Source organism: Tursiops truncatus, chromosome X (assembly GCF_011762595.2).
Source record: "Tursiops truncatus isolate mTurTru1 chromosome X, mTurTru1.mat.Y, whole genome shotgun sequence".
Taxonomy (NCBI): domain Eukaryota; kingdom Metazoa; phylum Chordata; class Mammalia; order Artiodactyla; family Delphinidae; genus Tursiops; species Tursiops truncatus.
In genome coordinates, this window is record NC_047055.1 from 67,019,374 (window position 1) to 67,046,533 (window position 27,160).

General features: G+C 36.0%; 1 protein-coding gene across 6 annotated transcripts in view; it reads left to right on the forward strand.

Moving 5' to 3' along the window:
- Positions 1-27,160, forward strand: part of ABCB7 (ATP binding cassette subfamily B member 7) — a 139,732-nt gene that overhangs the window by 36,099 nt on the left and 76,473 nt on the right. For 4 of the 6 annotated variants that reach the window (XM_019932160.3, XM_019932163.3, XM_019932164.3 and 1 more), the window contains exons 2-4: positions 11,846-11,923; positions 13,940-14,026; positions 22,966-23,085. In XM_019932160.3, the coding sequence (XP_019787719.1) occupies positions 11,846-11,923; positions 13,940-14,026; positions 22,966-23,085 (285 nt within the window). The remainder of the gene's footprint in view (positions 1-11,845; positions 11,924-13,939; positions 14,027-22,965; positions 23,086-27,160) is intronic. The other 2 variants (XM_019932162.3, XM_019932161.3) reach the window with 2 other exon arrangements.

The following is a 27,160-nucleotide window of genomic DNA, read 5'->3' on the forward strand; positions in this document are numbered from 1 at the left end:
TGTTGGTGCGTTTAATGTTGTCCCAGAGGTCTCTGAGACTGTCCTCAGTTCTTTTCATTCTTTTTTCTTTATTCTGCTCTGCAGTAGTTATTTCCACTATTTTTTCTTTCAGGTCACTTATCCGTTCTTCTGCCTCAGTTATTCTGCTATTGATCCCTTCTAGAGAATTTTTAATTTCATTTATTGTGTTGTTCATCATTGTTTGTTTGCTGTTTAGTTCTAGGTCCTTGTTAAACGTTTCTAGTTTTTTCTCCATACTGTTTCCAAGATTTTGGATCATATTTCCTATCATTATTCTGAATTGTTTTTCAGGTAGCCTGCCTATTTCCTCTTCATTTGTTAGGTCTGGTGGGTTTTTGCCTTTCTCCATCATCTGCTCTGTGTTTTTTTGTCTTTCCATTTTGCTTAATTTACTGTGTCTGGGGTCTCCTTTTCGCAGGCTGCAGGTTTGTAGTTCTCATTGTTTTTGGTGTCTGTCCTCAGTAGCTACGGCTGGTTCACTGTGTTGTGTAGGCTTCCTGGTGGAGGGGTCTACTGCCTGTGTTCTGGTGGATGAGGCTGGATCTTATCTTTCTGGTGGGCAGGTCCACGACATGTGGTGTGTTTTGGGGTTTCTGTTGCCTTATTATGATTTTAGGCAGCCTCTGTGCTAATGGATGGTGTTGTGTTCCTGTCTTGCTAGTTGTTTGGCATAGGGTGTCCAGCATTGTAGCTTGCTGGTCGTTGAGTGGAGCTGGGTCTCGGCATTGAGATGGAGATCTCTGGGAGATTTTTACTGTTTGACATTATGTGGAGGTGGGCGGTGACTTGTAGACCAGTGTCCTCATGTTGGCTCTCCAACCTCAGAGTCACAGCCCTAACGCCTGGCTGGAGCACCAAGAATTGGTCCTCCACACGACGCAGAATAAAAGGGAAGAAAGAAAGAAAGAAAGAAGAAAATAAAATGAAATAAAATAAACTAAACTAAAATAAAATAAAGTTATTAAAATAAAAAAGTAATTATTAAGAAAAAAATTTTTTAGGTAAAAAAAAAGGACAGACAGAACCCTAGAACAAACGGTAAAAGCAAAACTATACAGACAAAATGACACACAGAAGCATACACATACACACTCACAAAAAGAGAAAAAGGGAGAAATATATATATATATCGTTGCTCCCAAAGTCCACCTCCTTAATTTGGGATGATTTGTTGTCTGTTCCAGTATTCAGCAGATGCAGTGTACAGCAAGTTGATTGTGGAGTTTTAATCCGCTGCTCCTGATGCTGCTGGGAGAGATTTCCTTTTGTCTTCTATGTTCACACAGCTCCTGGGGTTCAGTTTTGGATTTGGACCCGCCTCTGTGTGTAGGTCGCCTGAGGGCGTCTGTTCTTCCGTCAGACAGGATGGGGTTAAAGGAGCAGGTGATTCGTGGGCTCTGGCTCCCTCACGCCAGGGGGAGGGAGGGGTACGGATGCGGGGCGAGCCTGCCGCGGCAGAGGCTGGCAGGACGTTGCACCAGCCTGAGGCGCGCCATGCGTTCTTCTGGGGAATTTGTCTTTGGATCCCAGGACCCTGGCAGTGGCGGGCTGCACAGGCTCCCAGGAGGGGAGGTGTGGATAGTGACCTGTGCTTGCACACAGGCTTGTTGGTTTCTGCAGCAGCAGCTGTAGCGTCTCATGCCTGTCTCTGGGGTCTGCACTGATAGCCGCGGCTCCCACCTGTCTCTGGTGCTCCTTTAAGCAGTGCTCTTAATCCCCTCTCCTCACGCACCAGGAAACAAAGAGGCAAGAAAAAGTCTCTTGTCTCTTACGCAACTCCAGATTTTTTCCTGGACTCCCTCTCGGCTAGCTGTGGTGCACTAGCCTCCTTCAGGCTGTGTTCACACAGCCAACCCCAGTCCTCTCCCTGCGATCCGACCGAAGCCCGAGCCTCAGCTCCCAGCCCCCACCGCCCCGGTGGGTAAGCAGACAAGCAGTTCGGGCTGGTGAGTGCTGGTCGGCACTGATCCTCTGCGGGAATCTCTCTGCTTTGCCCTCCGTACCCCTGTTGCTCCGCTCTCCTCCGTGGCTCCAAAGCCTTCCCCCCTCCGCCACCTGCAGTCTCCGCCCACAAAGGGGCTTCCTAGTGTGTGGAAACCTTTCCTCCTTCACAGCTCCCTCCCACTGGTGCAGATCCCATCCCTATTCTTTTGTCTCTGTGTTTTCTTTTTTCTTTAGCCCTACCCAGGTACTTGGGGTGTTTCTTGCCATTTGGGAGGTCTGAGGTCTTCTGCCAGCATTCAATAGGTGTTCTGTAGCAGTTGTTCCACATGTAGATGTATTTCTGATGTATTTGTGGGGAGGAAGGTGATCTCTGTGTCTTACTCTTCCGCCAACTTGAAGCTCCTCCCTGATTCTTTTTGCTTTATGTTATTTGGGTTTTTTTGGATTCATTTAGAATATGTCCTTTTAGTTTGATATTCCTAAGTTTGACAGTGAATATGCCTAGATGGTAGTTTTTTATTTTTCCTTTTGGCACTCTGTGTACTCTTGTAATATGAGATCTTTCATCTTTAATCTTGGTGTATTTAACCTCTTATTTCTGTAAATATTTTTTTCTCAACATTTTATTTTTTTCTTAGCATTATATTAAATAGATGTTAATATACTTTTGTGTTTATGTTTTGTTACTTTAAAAATATAATGTTGCTACTCTTTTTAAAATCCTTATTCTACCATGTACCTCCTGCCCCAGACTCTTTCTTCCTAGACTTTTATTCTTTTTTTAAATATCTTTATAGAAGTATAATTGCTTTACAATGGTGTGTTAGTTTCTGCTGTATAACAAAGTAAATCAGCTATACATACACATTTAACCCCATTTCTCCTCCCTCTTGCATCTTCCTCCCACCCTCCCTATCCCACCCCTCTAGGTGGACACAAAGCACTGAGCTGATCTCCCTGTGCCACACGGCTGTTTCCCACTAGCCATCTGTTTTACATTTGGTAGTGTATATATGTCCATGCCACTGTCTCACTTTGTCCCAGCTTACCCTTCTCCCTCTCTGTGTCTGCAAGTCCATTCTCTACATCTGCGTCTTTATTCCTGTCCTGCCCCTAGGTTCTTCAGAACCTTTTTAATTTTGGATTCCATATATGTGTGTTAGCATACAGTATTTGTTTTTCTCTTTCTGACTTGCTTCACTCTGTATGACAGTCTCTAGTTCCATCCACCTCACTGCTGATAACTCAATTTCATGTCTTCTTATGGCTGAGTAATATTCCATTGTATATATGTGCCACATCTTCTTTATCCATTTATCAGTCGATGGACACTTAGGTTGCTTCCATATCCTGGCTATTACAAATAGTGCTGCAATGAACATTGTGGTACATGACTCTTTTTGAGGTATGGTTTTCTCCAGGTATATGCCCAGTAGTGGGATTGCTGGGTCATATGGTAGTTCTATTTTTAGTTTCTTAAGGAAGCTTCATACTGTTAGACTTTTATTCTGTCTCCTGCTTGCCCCATTAGCTGTTGCTCCAGGCATGTGCAGGTAGTGTATGTACTTTATATACTTTATGTAGTTTATATACTTCCAACAAACAACACTGAACACAGCTCCAGCCTGAAGAGAGTTCTGAAACATGCAAAACAAGGTAAACCCCTGAGCCAGTTGTTCAGGAAGCTGCCAGACCAGTCAGAAGACATAATCAAAATTCTTTGAGAACAAGGCTTACATTTACCCCTCTGGTAGCAGCCAGCCATACCAGGAATGAGAGATACCATCCATCCCCATAGCTACCTCTGATCTGGGGAATGGGATATGAGAGGTGAGTATGCACAAATGTCGTAATGCTCTCTGCTGAAATTTAGCAATTTCTTTCCTCTTTATGTACTCCCTGGTTGTTATATGGTTTTTTAAATTAGATTCCAGAGTTCTAAAAATTGTTTTTGTCAGTTTTTGACAACTTAATCATTGTTTTAGCGGAGGTACACTTTTTTACTCTGCTGCTTTTGGTGATGTCACTCTTTGTATTTAACATCACAATTGCATTGATACTTTTACCAAAAAATCCCAAACAACACCACATCTTCCTTGTTAATAACAGAAAAATTAACCTAGACATTTCAAGGTTATCAATCAGGAAGAGTAAAATCACTAGGTTCAGTGACATTGTTGGTATTATTAGTATTGATAATGTTAGAAATGTCCATCTCCATTCCACTATTTACTAGCTGTATGAACTTGAGCAAGGCAGCCTCTCTGAGCCTCAGTATCTAGTTTGTAAAATGGGAATAATAATAACAGTAGATATGTTGTAGGATTGTAGTGAGAATGAAATAAGATAATGTAGTGTTGGGCAGAAGGCCAGCCAAATAATGATCACTTAGTGAACGGTAACTGCTGTGGTTCTTACTAAAAATGATTATAGTATAGCTGCTTCTAATCCATGTTGCATTATAATGCAAAAATACCTTAGCAAACTAAGATCCAAATTAAAATGTGAAAAGTGGATAAAATATTGATTCTAAATTACCCTGGCCTTCAGTGAATCAGCTGTTCTGTTCTGGGCTAAGCATCTCCAGGGATGAGCTAAAATTGAATGGTATTTTTGGGTGGATGATGGTAGGAAGGCCGTCAAGATATATCTTACCTTTGCATTTGCCTTGCTGTGATATTTATGCCTGCATCTGTTAGCTTTAGACTATAAACTCCTAAAACTTGAGGAACACATTTAAATTTTTTGTTGTGTGCACTATGTAAGTTAAAAACCTTTTTATATTGCAACAGTGTATCCAATTTAGGAAGGTTGATATGGCAGTTTAGAGCAAGGTTTGTTTACTCTTGGAACATTCTTAGAGTGACTTTAAGGCTCTAGGTGCTTCTCTTGAAGGCATTTAGAAAAATATACTGCTCATAAAGTGCTTCTAAGAGAGCTGTCAAGTTTCTTCCCAGCATTATTTGAAAACAACTGTTCTAGTCATTGTATGAATTATGGTCACCTTATGAATTTCAAAGTGCAATTGAAAAGAAGAATGGATATTTTTAGAAAAAACTCTTGACAGGTTTTCAGGGCTCATATAGATAAATGAGAGGCAGCAAAATTAAGACATTTTTGTGTATATATTTTTGAAGGGGTGTAATATCTTTTGAAAAGGTTCCTTTTGTTTTCATTTGAGAAACTAAGTCAATTGTTTTGGACAATAATTGTGTTACCAGAAATACACATTTGTGTTCTATATCTTGTCTCTGTTCAATAAGACCATGAGGAGATAATGAAGTAGAGGTTAGCAGCCTTCTCAGGTTTGAGTGCCATTAGCAGTACTAAACTAACAAAAAAAAAGGCAGAAGAGAAAGAGAAATCTACGAACACATAAGAAGAGAGCAAAGGTAGCAAAGAGATAAAGAGTAGTTACCCATGTTGAGGGGAGTGGCACATTGCTATCAGCCTGAAATGTGCGTATTTACCTACCTCTGCAGCAGAAATTAACTTTTAGCATGCTAGAAAGAGACTATGGATAAGCCAAAAGGAATTTAAAATGCACAAAACCAAGTACCTTCTTCAAAATACCTTTTCCATCTAGTGCTCAGCAGGAACTCATTAGGTATCATTTGTAAGCCCTGGAGTTGAGTTTATGTTTATATCAGTACTTTCAGTATGTACCTGTGTTAATAAGCAAAAATTATGTCACATATTTCCTACCAAAGGACTGCCTGTTATTAGATTTTCTTGGAGTGCATATAAAGAAAGCTAAAGTATTTTGGATATGACTTGCATAGGTGAGCCTTGCAGAATGACCCAAGTAAATGAAAATCCTATCTTGTATGAGTTTAGGGTAATTTTCCAGGTAATTTGGTCATCAGTGGCAATCTGATACATCTGTAAAAGGCAACAAACATAAATGAGAACTTTTACAGAAAAGTATAACTAAACAAAGTGGCAGGTCTGCTACTGATTCAAATGGTCCAGCTATGGAACTGAAAGTTAAGAAATGTGCTTGAGAGTTTTCTTCCACCTCCATATTAGTAAACATAAAGACTGAAAGTTGAAACTGTAAAGTAGCAAAAAAAATAGGTCCAATTCTACTTTCTCAACTTCTTTCGCATTATCTCAGCATTCCAGCTGCAGTGTGAAATGTATGGTAATGTCTCCATTCTGTGCACAAACACAATAGGGCTAGCAATCTTAGAAGCACTGAGAGATTCATACCAATTTCCTAAAGTTCTAATAAACGAGCCCAGTGAAATAATTCACTATTAAATATGTCTAAAATATGCCCTTGGTGAATTACTCTTAGTATGATAAGGTTCTCTTTATGTGTTTCCCCCCCTAATTTCATGATTTAAAATGAATTGGTTCCGAAGGTTTTTTTTTTTTTTTTTTTTTTTTTTTTTCCATGTGCGGGCCTCTCACTGTTGTGGCCTCTCCCGTTGCAGAGCACAGGCTCCGGACGCACAGGCTCAGCGGCCATTGGCTCACGGGCCCAGCCGCTCTGCGGCATGTGGGATCTTCCCGGACCAGGGCACGAACCCATGTCCCCTGCATTGGCAGGCGGACTCTCAACCACTGCGCCACCAGGAAAACCCTCTGAAGGTTTTTGTTGTTGTTTTTCTTTCTTTTTTTTTACGTCTTTATTGGAGTATAATTGCTTTACGATGATGTGTTAGTTTCCGCTTTATAACACAGTGAATCAGTTATACATATACATATGTTCCCATATCTCTTCCCTCTTGCGTCTCCCTCCCTCCCATCCTCCCTATCCCACCCCTCTAGGTAGTCACAAAGCACCGAGCTGATCTCCCTGTGCTATGCGGCTGCTTCCCACTAGCTATCTATTTTACGTTTGGTAGTGTACATATGTCCATGCCACTCTCACTCTGTCACAGCCTCCCCCTCCCCCTCCCCATATCCCCAGGTCCACTCTCCAGTAGGTCTGTGTCTTTATTCCCGTCCCACCCCTAGGTTCTTCATGACATTTTTTTCTTAAATTCCATATATAGTGTTAGCATACGGTATTTGTCTTTCTCTTTCTGACTTACTTCACTCTGTATGACAGACTCTAGGTCCATCCACCTCCTTTCTTTTTTAATACTTTTTAACATTGTCATTAGTTTTTATTGCCCTGAATTTGGCAAATGCCTTGTAACTCTTTGTTACTTTATTAGTAAACAGCATGGAATTTCACACTGCTTAGATGAAACATATGAAGCAGAGCACAGGTTTCATGATGACAAAAATGTGATGATAAATGAGTTTCTTATATGAATGGGGAACAAGGTCTAAACTTTCTTCACAGAAGTTGCCTAAACAAACAAAAACTATGAAGAGTTTTTGCGCAAACTGCTAAATAGGCCTTGCTGCTGGTGTTATGCCCTCAGAGATGTAAAAATTTGGTAGATAAAAGGAAAACTGGTTTAGGAGGAGGGGGCTTCTGTGGATAATTTTTGTTCATGAGTTGATTTTCTGTGATAGTGGTGGTGGTGATTTTTTTGTGGAGGTGTTTTCTTTTGTTTTGCTATGGCGTTCTCAGAATCCTTAGAGGCTGCAGGGATTTTAGAAATCATCCAGAGCAGGAGGTGGCTGTAGGGAATTTTAGAAATCATCTAGAGCAGGAATCAGCAGTCTATGGCCATTGAGCCAAATTCAGTATGCCACCTATGTTTGCAAGGCCTCTGTGCTAAGAATTTTTTTTACATTTGTTAATGGTTGGGAAAACAATCAAAAGAAGAATAATTTTTTTGTGACAGATGACAATATGAAATTCAAATTTCGGTGTCTGTAAAATAAGTTTTTTGTTTTTGTTTTTGTTTTTGTTTTGTTTTGTTTTGTTTTGCGGTATGTGGACCTCTCACTGTTGTGGCCTCTCCCGTTGCGGAGCACAGGCTCCAGACGCGCAGGCTCAGCGGCCTTGGCTCACAGGCCTAGCCACTCCAGGGCATGTGGGATCTTCCCAGACCGGGGCACGAACCCGTGTCCCCTGCATCGGCAGGCGGACTCTCAACCACTGTGCCACCAGGGAAGCTCTGTAAATAAAGTTTTATTTAAGCGCAGCCACACTCATTCATTTGTGTGGCACAAAAACAGCTGTGGCTGTTTTTGTGCCACAGTGACAGAGTTGAGTAGTTGTGACACAGATTATATGCCTGCAAACTCTAAAATATTTGCTTTCTGGCCCTTTAGAGAAAAAAAATAGCCAATCCCTGTTCTGGAGGCATCAAATTTTTTAGCAATATAGTTCAACCTGATGGTTTTGTGGTTTAATGAATGAATACTTAGGTGATGCGAGCTGCCCAAGATCCTTAAGCTATTTGTTCATTTATTCATTCATTCAACACACATTTATTGAATATCTAACACAATGAAGGAAATCCTTTTATCCTTCAACTTACAGTTGAGAAATATAATTACAAAATCTAAGAAGTCAGTCTAACATTTTCTCTCCTCTCCCTCTCCCCCTCTTACCCCTGAGGTCCCCCACACACCTCGCCCATTACTTCCTCTTCTTTTCTCCATACCCCTCCCCCTACAGCTAGTTTATAAGAAGTTGGGAAGAAAACCAAGTTTAAATAACATTTATTTCAGACTTTTAAACTTTTAAAGTAAGTTAAATGTAATTTTAAATTATAAGTTTCTCTTTAAAAATGTATCAAGAGCTTAATTTTAAATGTTTTAGGTTTATAATGATCAGATGATAACAATATTCATGCATGACTGTTTGATACTGTTAAGCATTACATGCAACATGGATGGATAATTGTAAACTTAGTTCTGTTTCCAAAGCCTCAGGAATGCAGAATATATAATTGACTCCAAAATCCCTGATGGGTTGACAATTTATAAATTGCTCTTTAATCTCTGTTTATTATTAGGTAATTCTTCAAGTGTTATAAACACTGAACATAACTTGTATTATGAAAGCTAACTATTCTAAAAAAGGATGCAATCATATTTAATAACCACTAAAGAGTTATTTAATAGGATTATTTTTAGTAAAATTGAATTTTTACCTTAAAGGAAAAATGCAATTGTAATGGAATAGGTTTTGATTTTATTAGCCTTCGATGCTTGAATCTTAGTCTCATTTACGTGGAGGTAGTTCTGTCTGCTAGATTGATGGTTTTAGTGCTGATAAAATTTTTGTAAATAATAATTGAATGTTTACACAGAGCAAGATATTGTGCCTATGCAATTGTCTATCGAGGATTAATATTTTTATTAATTAGTGGACAGATAGTTCTGTTCTAGATAATAGTATACATTATTATGCTTGGATGCCACAGATGACTTTTAGGTTCTTCCAGAATTTCTTCTTTTTTTAGGTAAAATAAAATGACTCTCTTACGTTTGTTAGTGTAAGGTAGATAGCTAGTGGGAAGCAGCCGCATGGCACAGGGATATCGGCTAGGTGTTCTGTGACCGCCTGGAGGGGTGGGATAGGGAGGGTGGGAGGGAGGGAGACGCAAGAGGGAAGAGATATGGGAACATATGTATATGTATAACTGATTCACTTTGTTATAAAGCAGAAATAAACACACCATTGTAAAGCAATTATACCCCAATAAAGATGTTAAAAAATAAAATAAAATAAAATAAAATAAAAAAATAAATAAAATGACTCTCCAGTGTTTTAACTTACATGCCTTTTCAAATGGACTGGCAGATTGTCATTTTCAGAATACTGCATTTGTATGGTATCTGAACAGTAGTCATGTCTGTTATTTTCAGTAATATATGTTTTATTTCTGTGTGTGTCTTTGGAGGGATGGTGTTATAAATAAATTCAGTGGCTAGATTTATTGAAGAAATAAACACAAGCTTCTCAATTAAGATTTTTAAAATCCAATTAATAACTGCAGCATTTTCATTTCATTCCATAAAAATCACAGAATTTTAGAGTTGAAAGGGACCTTAGCATCTAGGCCAGCCCTCTAATTTTCAAATCAAGTTTCAAAGAATTAATCATCTTGTTTTCCATTGTTGCCCTCCTCCATTTAAGTTTTTGTTGTTGTTGTTTTTGCTATAAACCCCTTCAGAGTTTTAAAAAGTAGAGTTAATCCCTAACTTACAAATATATTGTGTTTCAGAAGTGTTTGTAAGTCTGTTGTTTAGAAGTCAGAACATTTTTTTCCATAGAAACAATATTTAATTAGTGGTGGGACTAGCCCTCAAAAGGAATTAACACATTATGTGCCTGTTGTTTTTGTTTTTGCTTTTGCAATGAAAGATGTTTTAAATAATCAATGCTGATTTTCTCTGGGGAACAGGAAGGAGATGGCATTGTAGAGGAGCATGTCAGGGGCTTTCTTTTTATCTGTTATTTCTTAGGTGGGGTAGCGAATACATATTGTGTTCATTATATTGTTTCCTGAACTTTTTATATGCTTGATATAGTTCATAATTTTACAATGCTATCTTAGTAATAGAAGTTCAGTTTGAATGTGAACATTTAAAAACTATTTACCTTGAATCCTGATGCATAAGGGAAACATGGTTTGATTAGAGAAGGATAAAGAGATAGCTAGAAATTTTGAAGGGGTTTTATGGGTACTTTCAAGGGCTTAGATTTTTTGATAAATTACCTTTTTTTGACCAATATCATTTTAGAAAGTATGTTTTTGCTGTTAAGTGTGTCACCAACATTTATCTTTTACCTATTGGCCATATATAGGCAACGTTTCGAGAGAGAATAAAGCAGGTGGATAGTCATTGTGAGATAACTGGGTAAATTTTGAAAGGCAAAGAAGATTAAATTGCATACGCATGTGCAGACATATGCGAGATCTTGCTTGAAATATAGTTACTTGAACTGGGGGCTTATGAAAAATAGGAAAATGAGGGCGTAAAGCTTGTATGAGGTCTGAGTAGGGTGAAAGGCAGTGAGGGAAACAATTGAGTTAAGCACCAGAAAGGTATCATTGACAGTAGAAGGCTTATAGAGGTTTGAGGGTACATGGCATGTTGTAGGAGGTTGGATTTGGCAAGACAGTGTGCAAATAGCTATTAGTATTTTTGAAATTTTTATAATTGAGGGAATGCCTTATGTATTTACAAGTATACGTAAACAGAAACCGCTAGCATTCATTACATTCTAGAAAACAACTGAGTTAATTTTCTCAGTAATTTGGTTAGCTTTTTTGTGTGTATGCAGGTTGTTTTTTGGTTGATTTAATTTTTGCTCTTTTGCAGTATACAACATTGACTTTTATATAATGACATTAATCCATTTGTACAACTCATGTATAGCTTAGCAAAAACCTAAGTACTACCTGCCTTTTGAGAGATTCTTGACCTAAGAAGCAAATTTTTCTTCACTAAATTGATGGTGCATTTTAGAAGGATGTGTGTCCATTCTACAGATGTCTATTTTTTATCCTGCTTTCTTTCAACTCCACTTCTGGAATATTATCAAGACAAAAAATTCGCCCAAGAATCCATCACCTGGTTACAAACCTTGGCAAAAGTGATCTTGTGACCAGTGTCTAAATTTAGCATTCACATTAAGACTAAAGAGGGAGCACACACAAGGTAGAACATAATAAAATACAGTAAAGAGAGGAGTGTTTGAAAAGAGCATAGAAGCCATTTAAGAAAGCAGTGGGGTTAAAAACTTCATAGGAGGCCTTCAGAAACAAAGAGAAACCTAGAGAGAAAGAGGGCAGAAAGAAAGTACAATTTGACACTTTTAATGGGTAATATAATTTACTTTATATCTGGACCACACATTTAATTTTTACCTTTTTAGGTATGTATTAGAAACATAACCATCTTTCTAATATTGGCTATGGTTTTACTTTTATGTATGTTTATGGACAATAAATCTATGAACATTAACTGTCCACTCTGAAACTTCTTCCCTCTTTTTTCTTCTCTTCTGCAGATCTCAGAGTCATTAAGACATACCACATGGCAGAGACTAGGAAAAGGCAATTCAAGACAGTTATTAGACGCTACAAGGGTAAGATGAAGCAGACACTTCTACATATAACTAGGAGAAAGGTGTAAGCCCTTGGAGCATTTTCCAGTTTATACTACATATTTTATATTTTCCAAATAATTTCCCTTTTTGTTTTTTTTCTAAGTACTGGCAAGATGAATAAGAAGATATGTTTTTGCTACTGGAAATGGAGAAAGAAATCTTGATATTTTTCTACTCCTGAAGAAATCTGTCTGAATCTCTTGAGATCAATGCCAACTAGAGTAATGTTTTTAGAAAGCTTTTATAAATGTAATGGCAGCTTGTTTACGCTTAAATTTATCCTGGTAATTTGTATGTGATATATGGAATGCTGTACATTTTTCAAGTGATTAAAGTTTCTTTACCTTAGAAGATGTTCAAATATCAGAATATCAAGGGACTGTAAGCTTATTAGAGCCTGTGGGGTAAAGTCATGTGAGTTTACATGTTGATGAGGGTTATTTTTCATTGCTAATGTAAGTGAAAGACGCCTTTAAAAATTCTCAGTGCTTTAAAATGAGACAAATAAATCTCCAAGATAGAAAGGCTAGAAAATTAGAAGACAGTCTAAGTCGAGTACTTCCTTTATTTTTTCTTTTTGATTAACAATTATTTGCCATTAAGGTACAAAGCATTGTTCTAATTTATGCAGAAGCTGTAGAAATGAATTAGATTTTCCATTATTTAATTAAAGTTTTAAGTTAAGGTGCTCCATCTTCTCATTGTTTATAACACCACTGTATATTTATATTTTAATCTTTTGCTGTTTTGAAGACCTCATTATCTTGTGTGTTATTTACTAGACCCCTTGATGTAACATTGCTCAGTCTTTTAGAGGGAAAAAATGTCACAAAGTGACATTGTCACACTAAATATTACCTTTCGATGTTTTCCCTTTCAACATGCTTTAAGATTGTTGATCCAAAAATCAGTAACCCATTTATGGCAATTATGTTTTTCGGTCTCAACTGGTGAGAACAAGAAGGCACTTATGCTTTCTGTAATTCCATTTTCATAGCTTGGTCCAGAGCTGATAACTCTTAGGATTCGGTATTGATACACGTTTGTGTTTGTAAAAAACTATGCACTTGTTCATTAATTATGGATTATTATGGCTACTGAAGAAGCATTATTATATCCATGTAGTTAAGTAATTTTTTGAGGAAACACTTTAAAATTAGTAAGCCTAAATTTTAAGCCTAATCTTTGCTATCTTTTCAACTATTATATTTTCTCAAATGATTTACTTTTTATATTTTTCTAACCTGAGCAGTAATCTAGGGCCTTTAAAAAATTATAATAGGCAAGATATTTGCATATTTTCAAGACTCGTTGGGAAATTTATAGATAGCTTTGTTTTATAAGCTAATTCAACAAGCCCATGTACAATACACTGTGGTATGGGCCATGGGAGATACAAGGATAAAAGAGACTGTCCCTAATCTTAAGAATTTACCATATAGTAGTAAAGACAAAACATGTATGCAGATTACTCTAGCATAAGATAGACTGTGAAGAAGTAAATTGTACTTTGTTTCTAAATATATATATTTGTAAGCCAGAATAATAAGAAAAAGAATCAGTTATGTAAGATCAACTATATTAAATTGTAAAGCAAAAATGTTATACACATGGAAAGCAAGTGGGATAGAATTAATTAACTGTATTATATACTTGCCAATGATAGAGTTACGGGCTACACAGTACCTTAGTAGCAAATGACGGTAAGAAAGCTGTTATAAGTCAAATAGAAGTATATTACAAGTTAAATCTTTTAAACATTAATTTCAAAAACTATTTAGAGAAAGTAACTTCTGTATGAGTAATTTGTTATATCTCAATATTCTTTGTATAAATGTATCTGTAAGTTTATTATGAAGGTGTTTTACTTAGCTATTCTAGGCTCAAAGGTACGCCTCTGAATTTGTTGGGGGGGGGGACATTCATTAGATCAGATTTTTAAAGATCTGAAATTCTTGAATAGCTAATGGATGGCTTGGTATCATCTTCAACTAGGTTCTTCAGGTATGGCCACTGATAGAAAAGAGGACATGTTGGCATGGTCACGCAGGAGGAGGACTCCACACAGACCCGAAAGAAGGGGTAAGAGACAATAACAAGTACCTGGAAATTCTTATAGCTGATTGGAAGATAGATATATTAAAGATTGTTATATTACAGAATATTTTGATTGACTCATGTAACTGCAGGTTTTCTAATACAAAACCATATGAATTGACCATGGTTATATAGATGAGATTTTCTCAAGCTTAAGACAAAAAATATCGTGATTGACTAAAAAAGAAGAAAAGTTAGTTACCAACCTAAATATTTTAGTTCTTTATTTTAAATAGCATTGGTTGTGGTTATTTGTTATATAATCTAGCATTATATATAGATAAATTACATTTAGCTCTTACAAGTAATGTGTATGTGTTAAGGTTAATGTTTTCCCTTCTATACTCTTGGTTTAAAAAGATTCTAGAATGTCCCCTAGCTTCATGGTAAATCCTCCATTTACCTGATCCATTTATTTAATTATCCATATTCTTTATCATTATCATTATACAGACAAGCTAAACAGTAGGGCCACTGAAATCAAAAGATTTAATTGCACTACACTTTTTCTAAGTGAGTGAAACTGTCATTGGAATACTGTTATACAATTCTCCATCTGGTCCTCTTTCTCTAAGCTTGCCTTTATTATCTTCCTCTAACTTCACGCAACTAGTATATGCATGGTATCTCTAAGTAGAAATGATATTTTCAGGTTTATTGGCAAGTGAACAAATTTTATGTAAAAGTGCTCTCTAAATTGTAGAGAGATAAATAAATTTTATTTTATTGGTGCGAGGTGATTGGTAAGAAAACCTTTCCAGTGCTTTTCTCCCTGTTTCTTTAATCCCCCATGTAGCTTCTTTCACAGAACTCAAAACACATGACATTCATGTTTCTATCCCATTTTTACATATTAACATTTGTCCTGGTTGTCTTTAGAAACAACAAAGTATTATAAAATAGAATTTTAAAAAATTAATACAAATACTGAAATTTGTTCATCCATATATTATGGATATATGGATATGGCATGATATATCGTTAGCATGATATTTGTCAGCTTTCAGGATTGTCACGAAGGCCTCTTAAGGATAGTTTATAAGTAATGCTCTAAACAGACCAAAAATATGTTGACTAATACAGGAAAAGCAGTCTTAGACTCAAGCAATATAAACTTCAAGTTAGATTCTTTATTCTCCAGTAAAATAAAAACAAAGCAAAAATCATTGTAAATCTTTATATTTGATCTCTTCTTTATCGTTTGTTCCCTGCCATCTTTGTGTTACTTTAGCCTCATTAGCTAAAAAGAATCATAGGATAATAGAGCATGAAGGCTACACCAGAAAAGAGGCAATATGGAGTTGAAGTTAAAAGCCTGAGCTCTGGGGCCAGACTGCCTAGATTTGAATCTTGGCTCCATCATTTCCTACTGGAATGACCATGAGCAAGATACTTAATCTCTGTATGTATCAGTTTCTTCATCTTTAAAATGGGGCTGATAATCATAGCAAAGGGGATTTGAATGAGTTAACTCCTCACACCATGCAAAGCTCTTGAATAGTGCCTGTCACACAGTAGGCAGTAAATATTAGCTGCTGTTACTGTAATGTGAGATTGTTAAGTCCTATACTCTGCTGTTGTCCATTCATTTTAAAAGTATGTATTATTGAATACCTGCGTTGTGCATAACTCTATGTTAAGTAAATGGAGATACAGTAATGAGCAAGACACAGTCCCTGCTGTTGAGAAACTTAACAGTTTAGATGGCAGAATATCTAAACTACCATGTAGAAGTTTTATCACTCTGACAAGTTATAGATTTTACCTTATAACCAACTGAAACTTTTACCACTTCACTTTCTATGCATTTCTACTTGTATGTTCTTAAGCATTAATAATGCTACTCAGAAGGTATTTAAATCATTTGTTTATCCAATGTGGCTATAGTAAAGGGGTTGTGAAAAAAGAGTGGCAGTTTCAATATTTGGAAGCTCCTGTTGTTAAAAGAGATGAATTAAAGTCTTACTTGTTTTATAATAGAATCTTCAGATTTTTAAAGGATTTTGGAACTTTGCTCCTGCATTTAAACTTTATTATGTGCCTCTTTGGGAGAAGCATCTGTTAGTAAATTTAGGTAATCCTGTGCTCATAATAAAAACACGAATAATGCAGAGCTTAATATAAGGACTGCTTCCTGGACTTTGCTTGACATGTTCTTTTTTTAATGTTAGAAACATATCCTTATTGATTAGATATTGCCAGAAGCTAGTAGTATTGAAAGAGAGATTAGCATTTACTAGAGCAATCAGAGGCTTTGATATAAATATTCATATAATCAAAGAAGTGAAACAGCAACTTAGAGTATTAAAAAATGGAGGATTGGAGAGAAAATGGAATAATAAGCCTCCAGGTTTGTTAAAATGAGTGGACACACAGACCAGTGGACAAGAATACCTGTATGACATGGAGAGGCCATTTTTCAGCTCTGATTACATCCATCATCAAGCAGCCTTATGATCTTTATTCGATTTCTCAAATTGACTTCCCTTTGAGATAGAGAATTCACTGAGTAGCCAATGCAAATATCAGTCAACTTGGTAGTTTTTTAAATTATAAATTATTAAATTGACTGTTGGGTTCAAATCCATCTCATATATAGAATAAGCCATTTTTTTCCTAGGGCCTTTTCACTGCCAGATAAGCTCTTCATTGCAGTTTCAGACCAACAGAGCTTAGAAAACAAACTTCGAGGTATAGAGAAAGCAACAATAATTGCAAAGCTTTTCCTGACAATTAATATATCTTTCCTCTCCCACCCATAAACTCATATGCTTATATCCCCAATAATGTGGGAAAAGATTTTCACTTACTTTCTAGATTTTTCCATTAGATATCTACTCAGATTTCTTATCTTTTGACCTAGCTTTTATCAAGCCACTGTTATCCCTAACAGTATTGAAGTAGTGGTTAAAATTATTCCTTTAATTGCAGTTAGTTATCTTTAGCTTGGATTGAAGAGACAGTTCTTTGGATGGCTTGCGTATCCTTGAAATTGTGGGCATTTCCAAAGTCTCTGCTAAATTAGTTCTTTAGAGAGAAAACATTCAGCCTATAGCCCACATTTATACAAAACAAATAGCATCCAAAATTTTTTGGTGTATTTATTTTCTTCCTCTCCATAAGTTTTGCCCCCAAGTAGTTTCCTTCTAAACCAATCCCTTGATTCTGTGAGTTAGAACATTTCTTGCTAGTGAAATTTAGAATGTCTCTAAAACCAGAATTCTTATATAAATTCACCTTGCAAGAAAAGGTGATTCTGCTGCCTTTATCAAAAATCTTTTTTTTTCTTACTCTTTCATTTTCCTATCGAAGCCCAGTGGGCTCCACTCCCTTGAAATGAGTGGACTTTTGGTAGAAAAAATTGTTCTTGCTTCAGTGCTAAACAGCCTTTTCTGGTGAGAAATATGAAATCACTGACTTGAGAAGCAAAATGCATTCAGTTTATCAATATACAGTTATCTGTAATATCTGAGAATTCTACCAGGTGAGCTGCTCCAGGTGTGTTTTAATTTTTTACTTGTCCTTTTTGTGCCCTGTCCACATGGTTATTAGCTATAGGTATTCACTTAGAGTACTTATGACTATGAGCAACTGCATCTTTCCCTCAGGTCATGCTGTTAAATTGAGCAGTGCTGCATATAAGCAGTACAGTTTGTGGCTTTCCAGTTATACACTGTTGGGTCAGGTACTTCCAGTGTTACTTTCATGTTTGTTTTTGGCCTACTGTGCTGTTTCAGCTCCCTGTGTACAAGTAGATATTCCTTTCATTATTTTTTCTTACCTGCCCAGCCTCATAAAGCTTATTAAGCTATATATTAATACCAAATAAATAAATATTTAAAAATCCGTGAAAAGTTGTGATGGCTTAATAAATCGAGCATTTAGGTGTTCCTCCTGGAACTTGTCCTCATGTGCTTAAGAATAGTTAATTCATTAATTGAATAAATATTTATTGAGGATTGTTTCTAGTATCAAGCAAGTTTCTTCTCTGGTACCTGCTGTTTTCTTTTTGTCCAGCTTGTTTTCACTTACTTTCATCTCTTCTTTGATAGCTCTCTGATGTCTCCAAACCTTTTCTTCCAAACTCATTTCTAGGGGGAAAAAATTCAGTACAATTTTGTTATCATTCAAAGATCTTAGTGAGCCAATTTGAATTCCTTCTTTTGTTACTCTTGTGTTTTTATTCTGAATCTAATTGCTTTCCTTTATTATGGCTAGCTAATTCCAGTATATAGTTGAGACCTTTCTAAAAACTTTTATTCCTCATACTAACGTAGTAGTAGTTTTACAGTGTAATGGGGCTTAAAATATCAGTTTCATGTTTTGAACTTGAGGCTATCTAGCTACAGCAGGAAGGCCACATTGTATATGATAGCAGAGGAGGAAAGTAGATTGACTCCTACTTTTACAGGCTTTTTAATATTTCTATAGTGTTCATTTTAGCGAACTTTTGTTATCATGATGTAGTAATCACAGTTATGTTTTAAAAACAACTTCTAAATTCTGTGTACTGTGAAAATTATAAAGGTTAAAGAATTTCATAAAATTTCATATTTTCTGTTTATGTGTAAGCAAGGCTTAAAGAAAAACTACTATGATATCAACCGTTGATTACTTCAGGGATTTTGACCCTTGAGAAAGAACTTTCTTTTCTTAAATCATTGGGTTTTTTCCCCCTATACTATAATATAATTACTCCTTAGATAGTGTGTTTTCAAATAATTCAATTTCTTGTCATCCTCCTTGATCATTTCCTACATTTCTCACCTTTTCTTTAAGAATGTGATCTTAAAATGGTGTATATGCTATTTGTATTGCTCAGCCTGAAATGGAAAGATGAGTTGATGTGAAGATGGTATCTGATTCAGCCTTAAGCTGCGACTGGTCTCTTTTCAGCTTTAGATAAGTCTTTTGTCTTTCAGGATTACCATTGGGTGTCCAGTATGAATTAACTGTGATGATTTTGAAAGGGGGTATATTATCTTTCAGGATCTGTATTGAGGCCTTCAATTTTATTTTACTCTTGTGCAGCAGGAATAAATAAGTTGGTTTAAAATACTTTAAAAATGTGCCTCAGCCTCTGAAATGCCTCTTGATTTGGCCTGCTCTTTAAAAAAGACGTTATTTTTCAAACTTTGTCGTTTATCCAAACTATAACTGAAAGACATGTACTTTACAGCCTAATGGACTCATAATGCATGATTACACAACTTTAGAACCCATTTTGTTAAATGAGGTGGTGACATTTTATGTGCTATTAAGCCAACTAGAATAATTTTTTTGCTCTTAGCCATAACTTCTCTGTGTCCTTATTGAAGAAATTTTGGGGTGTGTTGTAGAACGTTTTTGACAAGAGAGAGCGCTTCTAAAGATATGTGGAAACAGGGCCTTTTTGCTATTATTCCCTCAAGAAAAATAAGACAGACGAAACTTGTGAAATGGGGAAGTAGTTGAAATGTCGCAGTTTGTGTTATAACACATCAAATTATATTTGTTTAGTATTAGTTCAATTGGAAAAGTGAATATTAAAATTACAGCTTTATTCCCTTTTTAAAAATACCCTACCAGTTATGAGAGCTCATATGTGTGTATAAAATAAAGCATTAAGAGCTATACTTTCAGCATTTCATGTTTTTGCAATCCAGTGTATTTAAAGCAGCTCAAGAAGGTAGTCCTGTTTTCAGTACAATATGAACAGTTTTATTTCTGTTACTGTTTACTCAATAAACTGAATAAAAGAGACTAGAAAATAGTTTGCTGAGTCTTGGATGAAATAACTATAATATAAAGCTACCCTGTATAATATAATGTGTTGTCCTGGATTTCTTATATGTTGACAGTTTCCCCCCATTCTTTGCTGTGCAAATCTACTTGAAATTGTCTAACTTTCCCCCCAAAATGAATTAAATTTTCTTCTTATTATATGTGAACTACAGAAAACAAGAAAGCAAAAAGAATATAAAAAATCATCAATGATTCCATCTATTCACAGCTACTGATGTTAACACTTTGGGGGTATTGCTTTCCAGATCCATTTGTACGCATGTGTAAACTCACACACACATAACATTTTTTTCCACAAAAAATGTTTTGTACTCTGCTTTTTTCACTTAATGTGTTTCTGTGTTACTGCATATATTTCTGAATGGCTATATTTTGCTGTATGCATTCACTGTAACTTGTTTACATGATTCTCCACTGTTGATCATTTAGCCTAAACCCAATTTTTCCCCTATTAAAACAGCATGGGAATGAACATCCTTATGGCTAAATTTTTCATCCCTTTATTCAATAAATATTCATTATTCGTTGAGTACCTTTACTGCGTGTCAGCCATTGTGTTTAGTATTGGGTTACAACAGTGAGCACAAAACACAAAGTTACTACTCATGTGCAATTTAAATTCTAGCAGGAGAGCAGTTGTTAATCAGATAATCACATTGTTGAATATGTAGTTTATAACTGAAATGGATTCTCTGAAAGAAAAGGAATACTGTTCTGTGAGAGAATATAGCCAAGGATCCTGACTGGGGTTAGGGAAGACCTCATTGAGGAGGTGCTGCCTGAGCTGGCAGTTAACTAATTGGAAGAAGTTGAGGGCAGGTTGGTGTTTCAGAGAGAGAGATTATTCCAGACAAAGTGAAAGGTATTGTGCAAAGGCCTTGTGGCAGGAGGGATTATAGTCTATTTGAGGAGCTGAAAGAAAGGTAGTGTGGCATGAACACTGAAAGCAGTAGTATAAGACATGACTAGAGAGGAAGCTAGAGGCCAGGGCAAGCAGAGCCTCATAAGCCATGGTATGGACTTTGATCTTTATCCTAGGAGTGATAGGATGCCATTGAAGGGTTTTTCTGTTTGTTTGTTTACTTCAATTTATATTTTTTATTAATTAAAATTTTATTAATTTTTTAAAAAGGTAACACATTCACATGGTTCAAAATTCAAAAGGAACAAAAGGATACAGAATTAAAAAAAAAATCTTCCCCCTACCCTGTTCCCCGTCCCAGAGGCAAACATTATTACCAATTTCTTTGGTATCTTTCCAGAGATGATCTTTGAATATAAAAACAAATATTTAGGAGTGCCCATCTCTTAACAATTTCACCAAAACAAAGTATTATCTTTGCTAATCTGATCGGATAAAAAATATATCAGAGTTGTTTTAATTTGCACTTTTTATTTGTATGAGTAAAGTTGAGCATCTTTTTATATTTAGGGCCGTGTGTGTGAGTGTGTGTGTGTGTGTGTGTGTGTGTATATATATATATATATATATATATATATATATATTTAGCAATGCTTTATTTTTACTTTTTTTTGAATTTTTGAATTTTATTTAATTTATTTTTTATACAACAGGTTCTTATTAGTTATCTATTTTATGCATATTATATGCATTGAAGGATTTTAAACTGAGTAATATCTGATTGCAGGCTGAACTAATCGGACCAGGAGCAGAGCGGATGCAAGGAGATCAGTTAGGAGATTGTTGCAGTGATTTATGTGAGAAAGATGATAGCTTGGATTATGTTTGTGGTGGAAACAGAAAGAAGTAGACAAATTCAAGAGATTTTTAGGAAGTAAAATTGATTCAACTTGGAGAATATTAATATATTTTTTTAAAGCATTAAGTTCCCAGAAGTGGAATTCTCAATGCAAAGGGCAGAATTATTTTAAAAGCTTATGGCAGATATCAAATTGCTTTCCAGAAAGATTATTTCAGTGCACTCTCCCATTAGCAGTGTATTAGAGTACCTATTTCCATATACCTTCACCAACAATGAGCATTAACTTTCTTCTTATTTTTTAATACCTTTTACAGAAATTGATTAGATACTTCAATTTTTTAAATACATTTATTTATTAATTTATTTTTGGCTGCACTGGGTCTTCGTTGCTGCACGCGGGCCTTTCTCTAGTTGCAGTGAGCGGGGGCTACTCTTCGTTGTGATGCGTGGGCTTATTGCTGTGGCTTCTCTTGTTGCAGAGCATGGGCTCTAGGCACATGGCTTCAGCAGTTGTGGCTTGCGGGCTCTAGAGTGCAGGCTCAGTAGTTGTGGCACACGGGCTTAGTTGCTCTGTGGCATCTGGGATCTTCCCGGACCAGGGCTCGAACCCGTGTCTCCTGCATAGGCAGGCGGACTCTCAACCACTGCACCACCAGGGAAGCCCAGATACTTCAATTTTTAAAATGGGGATTATTTCACCAACTAAAATAATATAGTAGTTTGGGAATGTGTGTACATATTTTGGTTTTGGAAAGTGTAGGTTTCATTCTTAATATCTGTTTCTAAAAGCTGAAACTAAAACAAAAAGATTTAATGGGAATGTTGCCTCGGGAACTTGGGAAAAAGAAAAATGTACGGTAGATTTAAGTCAGATTAAGTATGACTGGAAAGTTATGTTTTTGTTGAAATTTTTAATAACCCAGCTTCTGTTCTATATAGTCAATGCCAAGACTCATACTTTCCTAAACACTGTATTGTAACTGTGCTCTGTCATGAGGATGGACGTAGGGTTCCAAAATATCTTACATAAACATACTGATAAAGAGGCCAACGTATGTAAAGATTTTGACCACAAAGATGGAAATATGGAAATATTTCTTAAATTTTATGTAATATTTTGATAGCTTAATAGATAAGAAATAAATGTATAGATAACTTCAAATAAATGTATGGATAACTTTTTGACAATATGAGGATGGCTATAGCTGAAAGTAAGAAATTTAGAGAAATAAGTAGCTTTTAAAAAACTATTGAAATAGTTTGAGTTTAAAAGATATTGACCTTAGATTCAGAATAAAAGTTATGTTTGTAATGTTTTCGTATTTTCCTCAAATATTTACATAATTCTACACTATTGAACTATATTTATTTTTGAAATGACATGTTACTCACTGCTTTTGTTCTCTCTTTCAACAGTTAAAAGATGTTGATACTCAGAAAATCATAAAAGCAATGCTCTCTTATGTGTGGCCCAGAGACAGGCCAGATCTACGAGCTAGGGTTGCCATTTCCTTGGGATTTTTGGGTGGAGCAAAGGTAAGAATAAGAGAAATTATGTATTGTTTGTTGCTATAACTAGGAAATACTATGACATTTTCTAGTAAAGAAACTTAGGCTGATATAAGTCACTTTGGGGAGTATTGTCAACATTTAGGGCCCTCGTTTATGTAACTCTTCTATTCAGTCAGCAGAAATTATATGATAATGCCTGATTTATCTATGTATCAGACTTATAACAGCCTCAACCTAATGGAATTCTTCCTGAAACCAGTGTAAGATACAGGATCGTGGGTTGTAACAAAGCATAAGGAACTTGTAAAAGAAGCTCCTCAGAGTCCTGCTGGCTTTTATTTAATACATATTTCTGGTAAGCTTAGTTTTCAGTTCCTAGTAAATTGAAAAGAGGATGAAGACATTTTAGGTACATTAATAGTCATAAGTGGTAAACAGCAGTGTGACATGAAGGGAAAAATAAAACAGAAAAACTTAAAAAACCCCAAAAGCCAAAAAGCTGGGCATTTTGGTACATTCAGTATAGGGACCCTCTACATCTTAGCAGCCTCCTCAGTTTATCACTATACTGTAACACATTTTAATAAGGCAAAGTTATGATAATGATTCTGGGCTTTCAAGAAGAACTCCTTTCAATTTATTCAGATTTTAAAGTCAGTGAATTCTATTATCTTTAGGTACAATATATAGTCATAGTACATATTATAGTCTCAAGTTAGGCTTCGTGGGCTCTGCCTCTTACTAACCTTGTAAACTTGGGTAAATTGCTTACTGTCCATTCCTTGGTTTCCCAGTTTGTAAAAAAAGGTAAAATAGGTTGTCATAAGAATTAAATAAATTAACATATAAAAGACTTAGAACAGTACCTGGCACATAATAAAACATTACATACGTGTTAAAATAAAAATAGATTTGGATTTCCATCAGAAATATGGTACAAAAAAATGTCTGCTCAAAAGTATAAATGAGATTTGGCTATAATTTGGTTATCATTCTATGTATAAGGGTTAATACATTGTTTTAGAACCCAGTTCTTATCACTTATTTCTTCTCTGTGTCCTGTGTGTTCCCTTTTATTTACTCATTCTTTACCCTATCCTAAAAATATTTACTGAGAACTTGTCATACAAGTATGGTTCTTGGCCCTGCAGGGTATTCAAATATGAGTAAAGCACATTTTTTTCTCAAATTATAAGGATAAGACAAGTTTTACTTATTGTCATAATACAACATAGGTCATAAATGATTGAAAATAAGTACCATTCAAGTATTGCAGGGCTTCAAAGGAAAGAACCACCAATATGGGGAGTCAGGGAAGGTTTCACAGAGGAGGTGATGTCTGAGATAGGCCTGGATTGATGAGTAGGATTGTTACAGGTATAGGAATAACATGGACAAGATGAGAGAGATCATATAGTGTGAGTGGAGAAGTGAGTAGTCCAGTTTTGCTCTAATGAAGAGATAATGTTTCAGAGGAATTAGAAGTAATCTTGGAAAGATAAATAGAATTCCTACTGTGAAATACCTTAACTGTAAAACTGTAAAATTTATTTAATCATGTTGGAAGTAGGAACCTCTATTTTGAGTAGAAGAGTAATAAGGTTAGAGCTGTACTTTAGGGAATTAATTTGACTGTTGTATAAGATGAATTAGGGTGGTGAGAGACCTAAAGTAGGGATACCATTCATTCATTTTCATTTCATGCATTCATTCAGCAAACACTTACCAGCCAGTTAGGAGGCTAATGTAATAGCCTAGATGAGAAGTAATAGTAGTTTGTACTGGAGCGGGTGATAGAGATGGTAATATGGAGAGAAGAGATGCCAGGGATATTGTGAATTAAGGGAGGTAGAATCAACAAGACTTAGCAATGGATGAGATATTAAAAGTAAAAAACAGAATAGGATTCAAAGATGATGCCAAGGATGAGAGAATGATAATGCCTTTAACAGAAGTAGGTAGTAAGTCAGGAAGTCTTGTTTGGGAAGATGAAAATTTTGGTTTCGGGCATGTTAAGTTTGAGGTGCCAGTGGAACATCAAGTGGCTCATAATACAAAATGCAAGACAAGCTCAGGAAGGAGCCCAGGGCTAGAGATATTGAGGTGATAGTTGAAACAATGCAAATTAATGAGTTCATCAAATAAAAGAACAGAAATAGACAACAACTGCAGACGTCACTTGTGATAAATGTGTTCCTGTAGGGAAGTAAATAATAGTGGAAAAAGGGAAGGCATGATTAGAGAGTAAAACCAAAATAATTCAGTCAGACTCCATCTATTTTCTTGTCTCCTTTCTCATCTATGGGCTCTGGTGAGTACTCTCCCAGTGAACTTCCCTGGGAGAGAATTTAAATGAAGATTCTGAGCAACGAACCAAGAATCCATACTTTATTCTCTTTGTCAAGCCGAAAAGAGAGAACTGTATTACAAATCTAATTTTGTTAGCTAATGTTGAAAAATTTTAACTCATTCATTTTTAGAGCAGTATTGGTTGCTGAATTGTCTTTTACCTACAAATTACTGAAGGATAAGGATTCTTCTGAGCTCCTGTGCAAGGCAGTATTAGCAAATTGCTCTTTATTCCTTCATGTGATTGTAAGTACCTTGCTGACAAGTTAAAGGCAGATTGTTTTCTGGACTTTCTTTTGAATTGAAGAGAGCAGTTTAGAAGATGACCAAGCTAGTCAAAGGGAGGAGTCCTAAGTACTGACATTTGTGTTAGACTTTGTTTTTAGAGTGAATTTCAGTCCTTCAAAATGTAAATTTTTGTTGCTTGGTGACAGGTCGATATCAGGTATAAAATGCAGACCAAGTTAACATCCATAAGGACTGAAGTATTTTCAGAAGGCTAATATTTGATTCTTCCGTCAACAAACACTGAGCACCCATAGAATGGAAAGTGCTGTACTAATCTCATATAAACTGATTACAAGTAAACCGAAATTAATATAGAGAAATAAGTTTTCCAAATGTATTTTTGATTTCTTTTGGATCAGGAAAAGGAGGAAATTACCAGGTGTTATGATGCATGCTGGTACTTTCAGAGCATATATATTAAAAGTTTTCTTTCACTAGGTAGGAACTACACCACAGAGCAACTTTAGGAATGTAGAGCATAGTAGTAGCATTTAACCATTCCTAACATCATTTGTTCAGCTTCTATACTGTCCTCAGTTTAAAAATAATCACTCTGCCAAATCTTTAAAACCTAGTCATTATTTATTTATTTATTTAACACCTTTATTGGAGTATAATTGCTTTACAGTGTTGTGTTAGTTACTGCTGTATGACAAAGTGCATCAGCTATATGTATACATATATCCCCATATCCCCTCCCTCTTGTGTCTCCTTCCCACCCTCCCTATCCCACCCCTCTAGATGGATACAAAGCACCTAGCTGATCTTGCTATGCTATGTGGCTGCTTCCTACTAACTAGCTGTTTTACATTTGGTAGTGTATATATGTCCATGCCACTCTTGCACTTCGACCCAGTTTACCCTTCCCCCTCCCCATGTCCTCAAGTCCATTCTCTACGTCTGCGTCTTCATTCCTGTCCTACCCCTAGGTTCTTCACAACGTTTTTTTTTTCTTTAGATTCCAAATATATGTGTTAGCGTATGGTATTTGTTTTTCTCTTTCTGACTTACTTCACTCTGTATGACAGTCTCTAGGTCCATTCACCTCACTACAAATAACTCAATTTCGTTTCTTTTTATGGCTGAGTAATATTCCATTGTATATATGTGCCACTTCTTCTTTATCCATTCATCTGTCGATGGACACTTAGGTTGCTTCCATGTCCTGGCTATTGTAAATAGAGGTGCAATGAACATTGTCGTGCAGGACTCTTTTTGAATTATGGTTTTCTCAGGGTATATGCCCAGTAGTGGGATTGCTGGGTCGTATGGTAGTTCTATTGTCAGTTTCTTAAGGAACCTCCATACTGTTCTCCATAGGGGCTGTATCAATTTACATTCCCACCAACAGTGCAGAAGGGTTCCCTTTTCTCCACACCCTCTCCAGCATTAATTGTTTGTAGATTTTTTGATGATGGCCGTTCTGACTGGTATGAGGTGATACCTCATTGTAGTTTTGATT